The following is an 18,963-nucleotide window of genomic DNA, read 5'->3' as shown; positions in this document are numbered from 1 at the left end:
CAAGGGCATGTGTTTAACCATCAGACTTTATTCAAATACATGCACAAATATTATGATTAGCATTAAGTTGCATAAGTGAAAAACGGTCCCTGATTTAAGCTGGAATCTTCAGAGTTTCAGGAGCTCTGAGGATCGTCACTTGCCTCCTTTGTCTGACCATTCCTTGTAGCCCCCAGCATAATTACGGGCCCTGAAGAGAGAGAAGGACTTATTGTTACAGCTTTAGCAAAACTGTGATTGTTTAAGCATTCATGATGCCAAGTCTCTTACTTCTTGAAGCCCAGGCCTCTGGCTTTCTCTGTGGCAACATCTCCGCGTTTTCCCATCTGACAGTGGAAAACCAGTTCAGAGCTGTCCAGAGACGGCTTAACTACGCCAAACTTCGAATGGAATTCAGATGCGTCCAAGGATATGTCACTTTCAACATTTTCCACTAAAAAAAAGAAGCAAGCTCTCTTTTTTTAGTACACATGGCCAATACAAATGTAAACAGAGAATTTTTTTTTTTGCACATCTAGCCCCAAACAATATGTCTACCTGTTTCATTATCAATATTTTTGTCAAGCACCCTGTTTGAGAGTTTTTCCAGTGATGTGCGTGCTTTTGTTTTTCATTTTAGGTCCCCTACAAATGTGCTTCTTGTGTAACATGATGCAATGCATGCAATCAGGTGTCCATCTCTCTTACCTGGGATATGGATGGAGCCAGGAATACGCCCTCTATCTACCTCATCTTTACTGCGGACATCCACAACAAGCCCTGAACCCTTCGCCAAGAGAGCTTTGAGATCACTGTAGGAAATCTCCTTATCTATTGCAAAGAGGAATGTGTACAATCAAGCAGCTATGCCTACATTCCTGTCACGAAATAAACACTGTTGACTGAGCTCAGTAATCAACAAACGTAATACTATAACAAAACTCAAGTTTGTTTGTTTATATATATATATATATATATATACACACACACACACACACACACACACACACACACACACACAGTGTTGGGGGTAACACATTACAAGTAATGCGAGTTACGTAATCAGATTACTTTTTTAAGTAACTAGTAAAGTAACGCATTACTTTTTAATTTACAATAAAATATCGGAGTTACTTTTTCAAATAAGTAACTCCAGTTACTTTGTTTTCCCATTCATTGACTGACAGCTCTCCTGTCCCCATGTTGAGAGAAATCGGGAGTAAGTGCAGAGGCGCTGTGTGAACAAGATGTTACTGTAGTTCTAGACTAAATGTGAACATGCATTTACTCATCTCACTTGCACAAAAACAGATTCAGTATTCCTCAAAATGAATGAAAACAGTGCAATGCAAACCTGCAATAATTAAATGTATTAAATAACACAAATATATTTTATGCATTTAATCACATTTTATTAATCAATATCTTTGCTGCCGAGTGCCGACCTTCGATGATCCAATTCAGCCATATTAATAAGCAAAAATGACTTAAAATAAACATGACATTTGTTTTTCTTTCTTTATGTTTCATTGCTGAAGAGTGTTTAACTTCACCTGCATTCTATGCTTCATGCAATCCAGAATGGCTGAGGCGTATTCGTTTCACTTTTGGTGTGAAAGGGCCTTTACATTAGCCAAAAATATAATTTTTTATATTAAAAACAAATTAGCAAGCCCAGCCCAAATGAAAAAAAGTAACACAAATTAACGTAACATTAGTTACTTTTAGGGAGTAATGCAATCTTGTAATGCATTACTTTTAAAAGTAACTTTCCCCAACACTGTGTGTGTGTGTGTGTGTGTGTGTGTGTGTGTGTGTAAAAAATGTATAGCCTGAATGCACTGTAAGTCACTTTGGATAAAAGCGTCTGCTAAATGCATAAATAAATAAATATACTATATTATACCTTACATGCTAAATATTTGATTATTAAAAAAGATAATTTTACCCAAATTATACCGTTTACTCGAGATTTAATTTATTTGTAAATTGTTTGGTTACTAGTTCTGTTTTATGATTTACATTTATTGATGTATGGATGTCCGATATCTGTTTATATGCAAATAATGATTCAATCATAACAAAAACAAAGAAAGTGTTGCATTCCATACACATAAAGCATTTCACTTACTGCAAGTCATCCTTACGTCACAAGGTTATTAGCTCTTTAAAGCGAACAAGTCATGAAAATAATGATCAGGACAGCAGACATGCATGATTAGAAAATGCATAAAATGGAATTGAGAGAACGGGCACCGCAGGATACTAGCAAGTGCACAAAACGTTCAGCTTGTTATACTGTAAGTAATCAAATGTAGAGATAATGGAAGTGTTAATCACAGATGCACCTGGGCACTGTCACCCTGACTACAACAGACAACGAAAACAACAGCTGCTCAAAGCCACAGAAACAGTGAACAAATCTGCAGTTTCACACGTCGCTTTATTTAACTCTCTTAAAGTATGTTTCTTATTTTTAGACGAGCACAAACTTACCGCTGCTTGCCATGTTAGTTATGACAGTTCACCGGGTGGTGATGGTCACACCTGTACTTCCTTGTTATTCAAGTTTTTAATAGCCATCTCATATTGGCTGTACTGTAAGCATGGGCGTGGTCTTGTAAAAGGCACCGCCTTAAAAGCGCCCCTCCTTGAGTTAACTTCATAATAAAAGACCCGTAGCTTCAAAATAAAAGACTGCTTACATTGCAAGTTGAATAATAATATAAAAAATGTGTTGTTGTTATTATTATGAGCAACAGAAAGTGTGCTAGTAACTGTTATTATTATTATTATTAACTAGTGCTTATAATCCCCACTTAAAAATCTTGATTGTGTAATTTACCATATTTCACCAAAACACCTTTTACGGGCTATCAGATTATTGTTACTGCTGCAAACCATAATAAAGTCCGATGGAATCTCCTACAAACATTGTATGGGAGTGCAATGGTATATTGATAGAATCATATGGCAAATACCACTTTACATAGTACTCCAATAAGGTACTTAGAGAAGATTGAGACTTTTTTTTTTTATCTCACAATTTTGATTTTTTTCCCCCCCTTCAACTCTAAGATTATATGAGAGAGAGAAAAGTCAGAATTGTGAGATATAAACTCAGAAGTGGAAGATATAATGTAAGAATTATGATACAGTATATAAACTCGCACTTGCAAGAAAAAAGTCTGAAATGTGAGATGAAATGTTGCTATTACCTTGTTTATGTAATTTTTTAAATAAAAATGTCAGAATTGAGGCATGTAAAAGAAATGCGGATGTAAACTCAAAACTTCAATAAAGAAAGTCAGAGACGGAAAGAAAGAAGAAAGTCCGAGAAATAAACTCTTTTGACTTTTCTATCTCACAATTCAGACTCGTAATTCAGAGAAAACTAAGTCAGAATTACGAATCTGAATTGTGAGAATTCAGAATTCCAAGTGGAAAAAAGTCCCGATTACTTGTTTATTCCGTGGTGCTTCCATATATTACAATTGGATATGTTCAATAAAGTAAAACATAGTATTACCATTGTTCATATCCAAAAAGCCATAGTTTTGCTACATTACCATGGGACATTTAGTTAATGTTACCATCACTCTCTACCTCATGTGATGTGGAGAAATGACATAATATACAACAGCAATACAGATGTGAAGACATTTACAAATACATGAGACTAGCCGAACTCACATGAATTAAACTATTTATTGGTAAGGTCTCAGAAGAGTCTCACTCGAGTAAGAATCATCCCTCAATACTGATTTGGTACATCATGACATCCATAATGAGTCTCTTCACAGTGGAAAGAATCCATTTCTATGGTTTGGGTTCTAGTACAGCAACTTTTCTGCATTAAAACAAAACTAAACAAACAGAACATCAAACGGGGTATCGATATTATCCATCTGTGATATCTGAGTGTCACAAAATTCTAGTGTTTTAATACCAGCTGTTGATTTGCACATAACAAGCCACCTTCTGTTAGAAATATAAAAGTTGATATTATGAACAATATTCTACTGTGCTGCATAAAGGTAAATCTATACACTGTACATACAGATATATTTTGAAAAACAAATTTCACAGTTTTAAACTTTATTTAAAGTATAAACCATTTTAAAACACTTTACATAAATTATTTCTGTGTATGACTAGAATTTGCTTCGAAGGAAAAAAAAAAAAGTAAATTAATACAAAAATGTAAAATTATTACATATCGTACAAAGGAAAATAAACTCGACCATCATCTTTGTAGCTAAAAGCGGCGACTCCTTTATGATTGTCATAGAGTACTATGAATGATAAAAATTAAAACAAACTAAGAAAAAATAAATAGTTTCTGACACTAGTAACCTTTCAATCTGGAGTCTGTGAGTGTTTTTTTTTTTCTTTTTCTGATATCTCTATACAGAAGTGCCCTGGTGAAGGTCTCGTTACTCTAATGCGACTGGGACGTACAAAACTATCGCATCTAAAGCACACTCAGAACTTCACTGTTATCAGATACAGATATGCAAGTACTGTACTTTTCTATCAGTGATGAAACAAACTATGCCAGACTTGGATGTTCTCATCACTTTTACTCCGCTGGATTTGTCTTGAAGAAACAGTCTGTAGATGATGGGACTTGCTGCAGAGGCAATTGACAGTTTAGCTGTGAAGAATGTGAGGCCTGAGACTGACATTTCTCATGACGGATGTTACTCCTCAGTTCTGACGTCGAGACTGGGCCTCTCCAGCGGCGCGTGAGACTCGCAGCACCTCTCCGATCCAGATCACACGATCACAAGCGTACCATCTGGCACCAACATCCTCTCGGTAACCCAAAAAATATGGGTCAAAATATCTATTCTTTTTTAAAAAGGGGATTTTTCGTATTTCAGCAACAGTAGCTCTGTTTTGTTTTTCAGTTTCTCAGTGCTTTTTGACGTCCACTGTTGAAAAACAAAGACGAAGTCTTTCAAATTGTTCCTTTTTTTTTTTTGCCAGAGGCAGTATTAACAAAGTTTTTGAATGTTCTTCTTTTAAAAGTCCCTGCAGCGTTCGGTGAGTTTGCCCAATAGTTCAATTATTCTCCGTGGGTTCAAGAGATAACGGAAAAAAAAGCGAGGAAAAAAAGAGAAAGACGGAGCAAGAGAGAGAAAAAGATCGAGAAAAGAACTGAAAACGGTAAAGGTATAAGCGGAGAGAAAGCCAAATATAAAGAAACGGGATAACAAATGATTTGGACTGTTACCTCTTCCCCATCTCATTCTGTCTCAGGAACTGGATGTTGAAACTGCTGTCCGCTAGTTCAGGATACTGTTCCACGGGTAAAATGTAGTACCCGTCGTACCCTTGCACTTTCCCTGTTGAAAGGAGCTGCTGTCTCTCTCCTTCAGTCCACAAGCGGCTTCCCTCCTTATTATCCCGCGCCCGCTGCTGCTCTCGCAGCCAGGCTCCCGATAGCGCCCGCTGCCGAGCCAACTCCAACAGACGAGCTCTCTCCTCATCCAGGACGTCCGACGCCAACCCATAGCGCACGCTCAGAGAAAGCGCCGGAACCCGGAACTCAACGGTGACCCCTCTTCGCGAGCGACCGCTTACCGTCACATTGATCCCACTTTCCAGCGCCTTGCGTCCATTGGTGAGTCCCAAAGCTAGAAGGTCACTGTCAGCTGAGCCGATCTTCACGAAGAAATGACAGTCACGGCCATCCTGCGTGTAGTGCGTCCCGTCTAAGTAGATGGCATTATTGAGCACCAGAGCCACCTTCCTGCTGTCATCGCTGGCCATGCTGGAGACTCCTGTGACCACACGGCCTTCTTTCACCGCCAGCATCACCCCTCGTCCGATGATGGAGAATGTTTATGTTTTTGAAAGAAAATCTCTTATGCGCACCAAAGCTGAAAAAAATTTAATAAAAACAATAATATTGTGAAATATTACAATTAGTTGAAGATGGTTGTGATATAACTTAATATATATATATTTACTTATAAGTAAATATATATTTTATATATCTTTTTATTTCAGGATTCTCTAATAAAAATAAGGTTTATATATATATATATGATATTTAAAATAGGATTCTTTAATCTAACTTCATAAATGTCCTTAATGTCCCTTTTGATCAATTTAATGTGTCTTTGCCGAATAAAAGTAATAATTTCCTAAAAAGAAAAAAAAAAAACTTACTGACCCCATACTGCTGAATGGTAGTGTATATACATAAAATTTTATAAATTTCATATATAATATTTCTCCTATTCATATATGTAAGAGTGAACCATCTCTACCTTATACAGTTTCTGAATATCATTGATTTCAATATGACTGAACATTAGCAAAAAATATATATATATATTTTTATCACATTATTTTATAAACCAATACTAGCATTTAATTAACATGTAAAATTGACCTAATGCACTAATTGGCTAAACTGCAACAGCACCCAATTATAAGTTCTCACCTGTGACATAATTCTTGACATCCAGCATGTCACTGAGAGGGTTGTTATTCTTGAACATGTACAGGTTAAAGGGTGCCAGATCTTTTCCGATCTTCTGCCACATGGTGTAATCAGGCGATGTCCATCTGGCCGCTAAAACATCATAGTCTCTCTGTGTGAAATGCACCAGCTTGGTTAGCGAGTCGTAAAGCCCACCGTGGAAGCCGATGACGAGCTGGAACTCAGGGTTGGAGTCGTGGTACACCTCCCCATAAGCGGTGTATTGCACCTGTTTGATCATCTGCCCGTTGCTGCTGAAGACAGCAAGTGGCGTACCGGTGTTGTCAGAGGCAATGTAGTACTCCTCCCCACTGCTCACCTCCATGGCAAACAGATGGCCCTGCAGGTCATAGTACAAAGAGCTGATTTCTGAGCTGGAGTGGTTGAACACATGCGTGACCCGAGTCGGGTTGTTCAGGTCAGCATAAAAGAACTGGAGGTGCTGACCCAGACTGTTCTTAGTAGACACCCTGCGTCCGAGTCCATCGTAACGGTACTGGACGCTCCATGCTCCAGCTGCACGGCTATAGGCGCGCACCAGCTGGCCTTTAGAGTTGTAGTCAAACACATCGCTGCCCCTCTGGCTGAGGTAACCGTCCTCGTCCAGACGGTACTGGACATCACCCAGTCGCGTGATGCGGTCTCGTAGGTCATAGCGGAGCGGCATGAGCCTGGCGCTGTTACCCGGGTTGAGCAGGTGTAGGTTGCCATTTAAGTCGTAGCTGTAGCGCCAAGTGGACCAATCGTTCACCTTGACGCCACTGAGTTGTCCGTCATTGTCGTACTCGTAGCGGTACTGCGTGGTGTTGGCATAGGGGCCGATCTTTAGCTCTCGCTTGATTACTCTGCCCATGTTGTCGTACTGCACCGTCATCCAGTACATAAGAGAGCGGAAGATCTCATACTGAACCTCTTTGATTCGGCCGTGAGCGTCGAAATGCTTGCTGAGGGTCATGACGGCAGTGGTGATTATCTGATTGATGTCGTAGTAGATGACGCCAAACTTTCCAAAGTGCTCCACTTTTCCGGAGATCTCGTCGTAGCGGTATAGATCCACAGGAAGTGGTGTCTCGCTGATTACTGGCTTCATGCTTGCGATTCTGAAACTATTGTCGTGGTAGGTGTAGTCGAAGCGCGCGTTCACCATACCTTCCTCCGAGAAGCGATAGATCTGCTTGTCAATCAGGGGACCCATTTTACGATAGCGAATCGTGCATGAAAAGCCACCGCTTTGCAAGTTGACCATTTTTAGCACGCCGGCTGTCTCGTCGTAGCCAAAGGTGATGGCTGTGCTGTCATGCAGGATTTCGGAGAGCTTGGCCAGCTTGCCGTATTTGTAGAGCACACGACGGCCAGTACCTAGGAAGTAGGTGGCCTGGGGGCGTCCGTCCTCGCTGAAGTCGTAGATGATGGACGCGTTGCTCTCTGGCGGGTTGTAGGTGTTGCGGATGTAGCCGATGGAGACGTGAGTGAACATGGTGTGACGGGCAACGCTGGGCATGGTGACAGCCGTGATGCGGTTAGACGCGTCGAATTCAAAGATGTATTGTCTCTGACTCTGTAGGAGCAGCACCATGGACTGTGGAGAGAAATATTTTCACAACATCATTATCACATTGATATTAATTAGCAATAGGGTTGCAAAGAGGTGGAACATTTCTGGTAAATTTCCGGAAACCTTCCAAAAATCCCAGGAATATTCCAAAAAATATCCTGGAAAGTTTCCAAAATTTCTGGAATGTTTCCGCAATTTACTGGAAATTTTCCACCTTTTTGCAACCCTAATTCGCAACAACATCTTTTAACAAGCTGTCATAATTCAAAATGAAATCATGCATCAGAGTTTCTGCACTAAATGTTGGAATAATTTATTTACAAATTGATTTACAGAAGGTATTTTGTAATATACTGTGTATTTTTTGGTGTAGATTAGTGTATATATATATATACACGTTGTAATATTGTTGTTGTGCATGTCATTTTTATTATATATATTTTTTAAATACTTTAAAAATATATATATTCTATATTTCTACATTTAGCTTTTTAAGTTTATAATCTAATATTTATATTTTATTTTGCCTTTAGTTCAATGAGCATAAATAATTTTTAAGTTTTAGTTAACAATAAAAACCTGGACTATAATTAAACAACATTTTGTTTTATTAACAAGTATTAATATAATTATCATAATTATTAACATAATTATTAATTTAACAATTTAAATTAGGATTTAAATCCTAATTCATGGTATATTATCTGACAAAATATTTTATTTTACTTACATTTTCAGTATATTTCAAAATTTTAAATAAAAGCAAATAAGAAAAAAATACATCTTAAAGAAATTTCTAAATACATCTTTACCCTACTCTCACTTTAATCATTAATCTCACCTTGTCCAGGTAACTGTAGCTCCAGACCTTTCCATCCACAAAAGAGCGTGAGAGGATTCGGCCCTGTGGGTCAAACTCTGTTCTCTCACTCATACTTCCTCGGTGCAGCCCCACTAGCTGGCCTGTGCTGGAGTAAGACACATTCACCACTGCAAGGCTGCTGCTCGGCTGCCATATCGCTGGCCTGCCCTGGGCATCATACGTGATCCTCAGTGTGAACTTCCTGTGGTCGTCATAGATCTTCTCAGTCCGTGTGTTCCTATCAAAATCTATTGACAGGAGGTTGCGCCCATGTGCCTGCAAATTTCACAAATATTTGATATGAAAACCTTTTTGCATTGTGAAAACATTGTGCACTGATATGTAAAAATAATATATTACAGTAATGATATTAAAATCTTAGCGCGAGTGCCCACCCGAAGTTTCCTGCCAAACACAGTGACCTTGCCCTTCGACAGTTCTTTGCGCAGCCTCCACTCGATAGAGTTCAGACCGTTATCAGTGGGAAGGGTGATGTTCCTGCGGCCGATGGTGGGACTCACTGATCCTGCCAGGATATGGGGCTCGGTATGGTAGCTGATGCCCATCCCATTGGCATACATTACTCTCAGAGTGCCATTGTTACACAGTTGGTAGCTGTTCCGTACTTGATCTGCAGGGGGCAATAGAGTGACATCAAATTACCATTAAATTAAGAACAAAAAATATTTCAGAACAAATTTTCAATATGACAAGAGTACAAAACGACAACTACAAAAAAGGCTTGATTTATTCTGAACTCATGAAAGGGCTGCGGGGCATTCATCAGCTCAAGAACAGTCTTGGCTGTCTTTCTTAAGATCATAAAAGATAACAAGTGCAGTGCTTTGTTTATAACAAATGATGTGAAGCCTCAAATCCCTTTGTTTCAGAGAGACACAAACATTTATTATGCTTCAGAACATCCACTATAAATAAATTACACTAACTAATTTATGAGCACAAGGTATGTTCATAATTTGAGATAATATAGTTTATAATTTATATGGAACCTTTTAGAGGTGTTTAGTCAATTTATTATTCGCCCCATGAGTGTGTCAAGGTTAGATTCAAAAGCGTGATCTGAGGAACGTTCTCCTTGGACTAAATCCTCAGTAATTCAATGAGAAGGTTCCTCCCTCATCCTGTGTCTGGTTGTATTGAAGTTTGAGTTTTTGGTTTAGTCTGCCACGGGAAGGAATTGTTGCTCTCTCGCTCTGACTTTCTGTCCTTTCATCTTAACAGATGGAATAAGCTTTAGGAGAGTGGGGTTTGTGGTTGAGGGCATATGGAAGACAGTGAATATTTGCCTGGGATAAGGTAATGAATTTGTCTCGAATCATATGCATCACAGCAAAACACAACTGGAGCACTAGGCATGGGAGTGAAAACAAATGCTGTTTTCTGCACTGAATCATACAGTACTTTGGCTTCCAGCCTCCCACATGGATGTCGGGGGTATCTGTATCTTGCGGAGTAAGTTTGCATGCAATGATATATAAAACAATTAAGTTCAAAACTAAACGAAATACGAAACCAACCAAACTGAGCAGAGAATCTTTTACAAAATGATTTCTAAAACCCAATACAAATTCAAAACGACTAGCGAGCAGACATACCTTGCACAACAGTATAAGACGCTTCTACCGATGAAAGATTAGTGATAACAGTGATGTCATCATCTCTGTTGGAGCTCTCAATGTCAATGTTGATGGATTTTTCGATCTCCCTATGCAGACTTGTAACCATCCCCGTGGGGTACGTCACATTGGTTAGCCTTCCTTCACTGTCATACCTGAAAGTACAACTAAATGTTAGCAAAATCCATTTTCAAATTCATATTTGTAAAGCACTGGAGACAATCATAATTACACCCAATCTTTGACCATCTCAAAAAAAAAAGCTGTCCTCCAGACAATCACCCCATAGAGGTTCAGTGCAATCCCTGCCTGTTTCTCTCTCTCTCTGTGTAACATTACATTAGGGAGCAGATCTGGATCCTGCCACAGATCTGTCACAGTCTGGCTGATGTCTGTGCCAGTGCAGTGGAGTGTGGGGAATTCTGCATTCTCAGGAGCAAGCTTGCGTTGTCCTGTTCCTGGAGATTTACTTTCCTGCAGAGTGTTCCAACTCTAATCAAACACACCTGAAAAAGTTAATCAAGATCTTCAGGGTCCCTTGGAAATTACAGGCAGGTGTGTTGCTGGGTTGCAACAGAACTCTGCAGGAAAGAGGAATTTATCCAGCACTCTTTTCAAAGTCAAATAAGGGATATTCCTACTGGATATCTCTAGCTTTCAACCAAAGTGCTCCATGACACACTACCATTCAAATGTTTGGGGTTAGTAATATTTTTAAATGTTTTTGAAAAAGTCTTTTAAGCTCACCAAGGCTGCATTTATTTGACAAAGAATACAGTAATAAATATTGTTACAATTCAAAATAGCTGTTCCCTCTTTTAACATATTTTAAAAAGGTAATGTATTCCTGTTATGGCAAAGCTCAAGAAATGCATATTATTAATGATAAAAAAAAACAGTTAACAAACAAAACATACTGGCCCCAACTTTTGAATGGTAGTGCATAAAAACAAAAAAAGTGACATTTCTATCTTTTTTTTTAAGTGTATGATTATCACCAGATAGGATAATTCACAGTGTTTCCCACCTGCCTCTGTAAACATTTGCTAAACAGGTTTGATCAACTACTGTAAAAGTCTTGACTCACTAACACATTTTATTTGCTTAAAAGTGAATGTTTATCATTAACTTTGCATATCTCCTTGGGCAGATAGGAACGTGAAGACAATGCTAAATAAAACTTCTGTTGAGTGTTTCATGCATATACAAAGATTTAAATGTGCATGCTACATAAACCACAGACACATGGCAACTTACTCATAAAAGGTTGTCCAGCCAGTCTCATCAGCCTTGGTAGCCAACAAACCAGTGTTTCCATTGTATCCCAGCAGAACGATCTCCTGGTTGAGAGCAGAGATGGAGCGCAGGCTTCCTGCAGGATCCAGTCCCAGCGTAACCACCTGATTCTCAGGCTGCAGGATGAGCCTGAGCAGTCCCGCTCCTCCCTGCCCTGCTCCGTCCCTCCGCACTTTCACCGTATTATTGCAGTTATCCACCACTGTGGTCAGCTCTCCATCAGGGCTGTAGCTGAAGTTGTAGAGAGGCAGACCCGTCACAAGACTGATGGTCTGTAGGTGAAGACCCTCCTCATTAAACACATACAGCTCTTGTTCCTGAGGGGACGCGACCTCATATCGGCCCAACGCTGAAGGCCCTGGTCGGTTAGTACGCACGGCCCGGATCCGAATGTTATTGAGGTCTGCAATGTAGAGCGTGCCATCCGGTGAGACGGCCAGAGACATGGGGGAGTTGAGGTTGGCATCTGTAGCATATCCGTCGTCTCCTGCAAAGCAGTTACAGTTGACGTCGTTCTTGCAGTCGCACTCTGACACAGCGCCAGCCAGCAGTGACATCTCTCCGTTGGTGCTAACTTGCCGCACGCGGTTGATCTTCTTCTCGTCCGTCTCGGTGATGTAGAGCACACCCGTATGGGAGATGGCGATAGCCGTGGCGCTCTCCAGGGCGGAGTGGATGGCCAGTTTGCTAAGGGAATAGTCAATGCCAGGCACCTGACAGTGCATGGGACGCCCCGCGATGATACTCACTTGGTGGTTTTCAGTAATGCGTAGAATAACGTTGTTCTCTAGCACATACAGAGAGTTATCCATGGGGTTTACTGCCAAGTCGGTGGGCCACTCCAAGCGTACCTGGATACAAAATAATTTAAAGTTTTTAAATTAAGCTTTCAGATTAACCATGTACTGTATCATCTTCTGGGCTTCTGATCAAGTTTTTGCAAGCCTGCTAGACATGATTAATACTTGCATATCTACATGTTCAGCTCAAAAGGTCTGTTTTGAAGACTTTATGATCAAATGAACCTTCCGAGCTCCTGTTTCTGCCTGTGAATAATTTATAACATGGGCTGTCGGCTTGCTGACCTGACTGACATCCATGCTGGAATCACAGCTCAGTGGGCGCACAGCAGTGAGGTCATTGGCGCCCAGGAGAGTAGAGATGATGCCGTTTTGATCCACCTTCCTAATCATGGTGGCATCCACAAAGTACATAAGCCCGTTTTTATCTACAGCAATACCTGAAAAGAGAAACAAACAGGTCAAGAGTCAAGCAGGAAGTTCAGGGGTGATGCATTGCAGACTCACAAACCCTTTGCCTGTCAGACTCGTTTATTTTTGTCTTCTGCTGTTCTTAATGATCACAGCAAGTGAATCTTTGATCTGGTTTCAACCAGTTCTAAGTTTATCTTCAGGCTCTGCTCAATTCGTCTTTCCCTCCCAAGCCCGTCCTATATAAGCTAGCAAATAATACATGTCCATCAAGCGTCACTCCTGTGTCAACCCATCAATTCCCCTTATCAGACACCGAAGGCAGAGCAGACGAGAATATCTCGAAGTGCTGACAAGAAGATGCTCATAGAATGGACCTGTGTAGGTGTATGATGCAGAGGGGTTTGAACAAAAAGACGGGGAGACAAACAGCATGAGGGGAGAGACTGAGTGCACTTGACTGAGCCTCTTCACTGTGAAGTCATTTGGGAATCGGTAATGAGGCCTGTGTAGTCTGTCACCTCTTTACTCTCTCTCTCTCCAGAAGCTCAAATTCAACGTCACATACAGAAAATGTGACAATGTGACATCCTTGACAGTTTGGTGTCAGACTGGCTATTTTTTCCTTACACCAAACCTGGATTTCACGTTTAAAACCTGCTCCAAGTTATCATTGTACCTTTATCTTTTCCTTTCTCGTTGCTATATTTGTTTTGGTTGGATATGCTGTGCTTCAATTCCAGTTTGAACTAAATTCAATTTGAACGTTGAACTTTGAATTTGTGACCCATTGTGTGCATGCTGAATCCATAAAAGCAGATTTAAGCAGTTATTTTATTTACAGGGTTCCTACACATTTTCCATTTCAAAATTCCATACTTTTCCAGACTCGAATTTCCGAACCTCTCAGATTTTCAGACCATATTTAACATAAATGGTTCATAGTGCTTTATTTTCAGCTTTATATTTGGTATATAGTACAGTCATCTGTAAATATTTTTATTTTCTCAAGGTTTTTCATTGATTTTCTTCAAGTGACAACATACAGTGCTCCTAAAATAAAAAAATAATTAAAAATACATAAATAAAAAAATAAAGACTTTTACATGCACACAGGAAACTTTTTTGTGCCCTCGAGAAACTTTTCACATACGCATGGGAATTTTTTACATGCTTACGCATTACAATTTCTAGTTTTATATAACCTATTTTCTTTGTGCATCACTGCCATGTGAATAAAACAAGAGCATGGATGCACATGAATTAATAGAGATCTACTTGCTCAAAATTAGGCTTTTCTTATGGTAGTACCTGTAATATCAAGGCCTAATGTCCAATTTAACACATCCTCTGTGGCAGCGCAGAAACCATGACACAAAATGGGCTGATGGCATAAAATTTGCCAAGTTTAAGGGTCTCTAAAAAAAGAGCGGTACTGTAAAAAGGTGTTTGAAATTTGGCTTTCATTAGGGCACTATGCCATATTTCAAGGCCCTAGGTCTCTTTAACGCATATTCTGTGGCGGCCAAGAAACCACACAATAGGTAGATCAGTGTGCATTGTCCTATATGTTAAGTTTAATGGTTCCTTGTGCGCACATAAAAGTCTGTATATTTTTCATTTTTGAAAAGGTCCTTGAGGCTATGTAATACAGTGCTAAGAATATAGTGAAGAAACACAAAATGCTTATAACCTGCATTTTGCATAATGAAAAAGTGCACCGTGACTTCATTCAGTCGCATTTGACAATCACTAAACAGCTGCCATGAAACCTAACTTCTTGTATGATACATTTATTTTAATTAAATTCTTAATTTTCTATTATAAAAATCTAAATAGGGGCAAAAGTCTGGAAACACAAATATTTTTTTCCATACTCTGCTTTCTTTTTTCCATACTTTTCCAGACCTGGAAAATACTTAAATCAAATTCCATACTTTTCCATACCCCGCAGGAACCCCGTATTTACTGTTTACTTGGTCATTAATGCAAGAAATTATGAACTGGTATAAACCCAATAAAAAATAATTTGTTTATATATACTGTAACACAAGCTAAAGAGAGTCTCCAGAGGAAAATTTAATTGCTCAGTTGTTGCTCTTTCACAACTTAGGAGAATTTCTGAAGTTCTGAGATATGTTACTCCACTTTATGAGGGAAAATAGACACAAATGAGACCACTGACATACAGTAATAGAGTGTGATAGCATTTGATGAGAAATATTCAAGTTCATATCGATATCTCTGGCATTTGATTACAGAGTTTGGTGATATTGTGATATGTACAGTGTGAGACATTGTTGAGATTGCAACTTAAGACTCAACTTAAGAGATCATTTAGTCTGCCCACAATCAGCTGCAAATTCTCATTCAAATCTGCCTCCATCCAATCAGTAATTAAATGCTAAATGCACAAATCTGTTTCACTTGGATGTACATCACAATATGGAAGTAAAGATCTGTCATACTTCCATTTCATCGTGACTTTATTCAGAAATCTTCCTCCTAATCTCACTGAGAATGTCTGAAACAATCACCAAAAATATCCTTCTGTGTGATCTACCTTAACACCAACGCTGTATAATACAGAAAAACGCTCGCTTACAGCTCTGAACTGTAACATGAGAGTTAAAAGAGCCACCACAATTAAGTAATATTATCTTGAGAGACAGACAGAGAGAGAGAGAATACCAAGAGACTCCGATAATCGAAGCCGGAGACTCACACTCCCCATAGCACATTCAGAAATTAATTAATAGCTTAAGGTTGAATGTTCTCTGTCATTGTGGAAGCAGCTGGAGGATAAGGCTCTTTTTATCCATGTTAGGTGTCACTGCTACAAAGGAAGCAGATGTAAAGACAGCCTGCAGAAACATTTCTTCACCTCAGACAGACACATGTGAAGACGTTAGTGTGATTTCATCTGATGTGAAGGGGATAACCCATGCAATAAGTAATAAGATCTAGCTTCTGTTTTGGTTTTCTTCAATGTTTCAACCTCACCTTTGGGGCTCATGAGAGTGGCTTCTACAGCTTTGCCCCCGTCCCCGCATCTCTCATCAAAGGGCAGGCACTGTTCTCCTGTGCCCGCCACCACTTCGGCATTGTCAGCCAGCTGTCTTCCCCCTGTGAGCGATCGCACCTTGTAGATTCGCCGAGAATTTGTGTCAGAGATGAACAGAGCCCCAGAGACTGGGTCCACAGCCAGGAAGTACTTATGAGTCGGGTTGTTACTACGAAAAACGAGGTCATTACAGAGTCAGTGCTGCAATTAGGCATAATGTGTTGCTTTATCGCTATATTTATATTCAGTGAATAATTTAATTTAAGTTAAAGAGAAAGAAATTAAGTTAAAGGCTCACCTGTGTCGAAAATCTTTATTTCTGTAAATGAAGAAAAGAACAAGAATTATAATTCTGATTCCAATATATCATGATAAAATATATACTGTGTATTTTATTTAGGAGTAAACTGATTTTAAAAATATAACAATTAAATCTAGGTAAAAGTAAAATTCCCCCCCAAGGACGATAACTATATTAGCGTCTACAATAACGCACAATAACATTTTGCTTATTAAAAGTGTGTGCTGCAGTTTTGTCATCTGCCACTTTAAATGCTCAAGCCTTTAAAAGCAGGATGAATTCTAATTGGCTGCTAATGTTTTTATCATTAGCTGGAAAAAATGAAAGTGATTCCAATGATATTGTTCCCCTGAGCTGTTATTGTTATTAGTTGTGGACTGCTTTTAAAAAAAATTTAGAATCATTTTAAAAACTTGGTTTTAAATTATAGTGAATTATAGCACTATAGTTATCATGGTGTGAACGGGTCTAACAGAAGTTTCCTCTGCTCCTTTCTCAATACCTGAGCTCCAGTATGCGTGTGGTATTGAGGTTGGGATAAACTCTGCGTACGAAATTTAAGTCTCCAACGTAGAGGCTGCCATCAATGCCTGCTGCCAGGGCTACAGGTGCCAACAGCTTATTTCCATCAGCCAGGCCATTACAGCTCGGGCAAGAGATGCTTCGTCGACGCCCATTACCCATGATGCTTGTGATGATGGGTGGCTGCTGGGACACAAAGACGTTCTCACCGCTGCCCTTATGAAGGATGCCTGGTGTCAGATGAATAAAGAAACAATAACCATTTAAATGGAAAAAGAAAGTGCTATTTTCAAAAGACCATTTTTAGTAAAAGCTGTTTACCTGAGCCATTTCTGAACATTACAACCACATTTTCAGAGCATTACATTAAATTATTGATCAAAATGACAGGCTCTTCCACTGAAAGCAGCCAGGCATCACAACACATCAGACTTCCTGTGTGTCAGAAAGGGATAGCCCTCTCCTCACCTCAAATCTCGGTCTTAGCGGGTCTGAGACAGGTCCAGAAAAGTTACTGTACAGTTTAACTAGTGACAATCAAGATTAGAATTTTAAGTGAGTATAATTACTTATTACAGTTCACGTAATTATCAAGCATTTATTTAAGTTCAAATATTTATCAAATAATACTATAAATAACCAGAATTAAAAGTGATTAAAGGGACCCTCTAATATTTTTTCTAATAAACTTTATTTATATATTGTTCACCTTTGGGTATGTCTTATTTCATTATGAGATCAAGTGCTGCAACTAATGCCCCATCTAAATAAATAAATAAATACATACACACAAAAGAGGTGCATTTTGCCCCTGTACAAGAACATGAGGCTCATACCACTGCGCAGGTTGAGTATATGGTGTTTGTCCAGAGACCAGCCGCCCAGATTTGAAGGTTCCAGCTCATAGCCTTGAAGCATTGCAGTCCTCTTCTCCCACAGCACCAGACTAGGACATGATTCATATTCATACCCCACAGAGACTTGGGGACAAATACAGAGAGAGTGAGAGAGAGAGAGAAAGGGAAAAAAGAGAGTACACAAAATATATCAAAACAGCATTTAATTAACTACATGACAGGCCAATATTAGAGATGATTAATTTACATACAATGCAGGCAGATTGGATGGGGAGTCTAGCTGGGAAACAGTGAGGGAGAATATAAATATTTATTTGAAAACCACATGCTAAATTAAAAGCCAGAACATTTAGAGAAACAATCAAAATTCAGCACTTAGAGACACACATATGAGGCAACTGTAAGCTATAGACGACCCTGCAACAATCATCACAACATTTCTCTTTGCAGACTGCTGGGCAGAAGTAGGACATATCAGGTTCTGGGCAAGCCTTCACAAATCACCGCAGCTTGGGTGCTTTCACAACCACAAAGCATCTCGGTAAAGTGTGAACGTGATTTGTTCAGACACCCTGTGGCTGGACATGACTTCAGCTTTCACTTCTCCAACAGGACCGTGTGATCTGTGCTGCTGCCACAGGGTTATTGCAAGATACGTGTTTCCACAAAAAACTTTCCTTCCATTTCTTGAAAAGTGGAGCACAACTCCATGAAACCATTAGCATAAATACATATGGAGATATACCGACGAGGCAGGTGAGAATTTATAGCTGTGTAGACGCGAGTGGGACTGTGGGTACCTCAAAATATAAATGAAAAAGATGTAGAGAGCTGGAAGGTAGACAGGCTGAGAAAGCAGCAGAAAGACAAAGAGAGATTAGTGGGTGTTATAAGGAGGTCACACCAGACAGAGTGCTGTTCTCAGCGTTTCCCTCGGCTCACTGTAGCTGCTCTCTGAACCTGTGTGTTTCTCTGACAGGGACGGTCAGGCTGAGTGATCTTTGCGTCCTACGTTCACACGCATGAGCACAAATCCTGTCTGATGTGTTAGCTCTCACTGTGTTCAGTCAGCAGAGTGACCGATTACCCATGGCTGTTTAACTGCCATGTGTCCTGAACGGTCACTACAGTTGGCCAGGGTCCCAAATAAACACCCATCAAGCACCAAACGTGGATACATTTT

The 18,963-nt window shown here is 39.5% G+C and overlaps 3 protein-coding genes across 10 annotated transcripts in view; all 3 read right to left on the bottom strand.

The window, feature by feature from the left end:
- Window positions 1-15: 15 nt before the first annotated feature.
- On the bottom strand, window positions 16-2,602 carry LOC107600158 (thiosulfate sulfurtransferase/rhodanese-like domain-containing protein 1). 2 transcript variants are annotated; one of them, XM_016291975.1, is made up of 4 exons: window positions 2,476-2,602; window positions 688-810; window positions 271-433; window positions 16-190 (listed from the first exon to the last, which is right to left on the bottom strand). In XM_016291975.1, exons 1-4 carry the CDS (start codon window positions 2,486-2,488, stop codon window positions 136-138), a joined length of 354 nt encoding a protein of 117 aa, XP_016147461.1. In that variant the 5' UTR covers window positions 2,489-2,602; the 3' UTR covers window positions 16-135. The 2 variants fall into 2 exon arrangements, with proteins under 2 accessions (XP_016147461.1, XP_016147462.1); XM_016291976.1 differs by lacking the exon at window positions 2,476-2,602 and adding an exon at window positions 2,111-2,135.
- A 1,547-nt stretch (window positions 2,603-4,149) lies between these two features.
- LOC107600173 (teneurin-2-like) lies at window positions 4,150-5,826 on the bottom strand (the record flags this gene model as incomplete). Its single annotated transcript, XM_016291998.1, has 1 exon — window positions 4,150-5,826. A coding segment is annotated over one exon (612 nt), but the record flags the coding sequence as incomplete, so codon positions are not given.
- Window positions 5,827-6,415: 589 nt separating this feature from the next.
- tenm2a (teneurin transmembrane protein 2a) overlaps window positions 6,416-18,963 on the bottom strand; it is a 309,718-nt gene continuing 297,170 nt past the window's right edge. For all 7 annotated transcript variants that reach the window (XM_016291960.1, XM_016291962.1, XM_016291965.1 and 4 more), the window contains 10 exons: window positions 17,760-17,903; window positions 16,904-17,153; window positions 16,399-16,419; window positions 16,040-16,269; window positions 12,911-13,065; window positions 11,787-12,676; window positions 10,509-10,684; window positions 9,288-9,523; window positions 8,872-9,168; window positions 6,416-8,054 (listed from right to left, as the gene is read on the bottom strand). In XM_016291960.1, coding sequence (XP_016147446.1) covers window positions 6,423-8,054; window positions 8,872-9,168; window positions 9,288-9,523; window positions 10,509-10,684; window positions 11,787-12,676; window positions 12,911-13,065; window positions 16,040-16,269; window positions 16,399-16,419; window positions 16,904-17,153; window positions 17,760-17,903 — 4,031 coding nt within the window. In that variant the 3' untranslated portion in view covers window positions 6,416-6,422. The remainder of the gene's footprint in view (window positions 8,055-8,871; window positions 9,169-9,287; window positions 9,524-10,508; window positions 10,685-11,786; window positions 12,677-12,910; window positions 13,066-16,039; window positions 16,270-16,398; window positions 16,420-16,903; window positions 17,154-17,759; window positions 17,904-18,963) is intronic.

The sequence above is a fragment of the Sinocyclocheilus grahami genome, unplaced genomic scaffold, assembly GCF_001515645.1.
Source record: "Sinocyclocheilus grahami isolate Dianchi unplaced genomic scaffold, SAMN03320097.WGS_v1.1 scaffold279.1, whole genome shotgun sequence".
Lineage (NCBI taxonomy): Eukaryota > Metazoa > Chordata > Actinopteri > Cypriniformes > Cyprinidae > Sinocyclocheilus > Sinocyclocheilus grahami.
The sequence above is the reverse complement of the archived record's forward strand: the minus strand, read 5'-3'. Positions and strand labels throughout refer to the sequence as shown.

Coding starts and splice junctions, on each gene's coding strand:
- LOC107600158 (XM_016291975.1), bottom strand. Junction 434..687: donor TGGCTCCATCCATATCCCAG/GTAAGAGAGATG, acceptor TCTTTTTTTTAG/TGGAAAATGTTGAAAGTGAC. Junction 191..270: donor AGAGGCCTGGGCTTCAAGAA/GTAAGAGACTTG, acceptor CTCTCTCTTCAG/GGCCCGTAATTATGCTGGGG.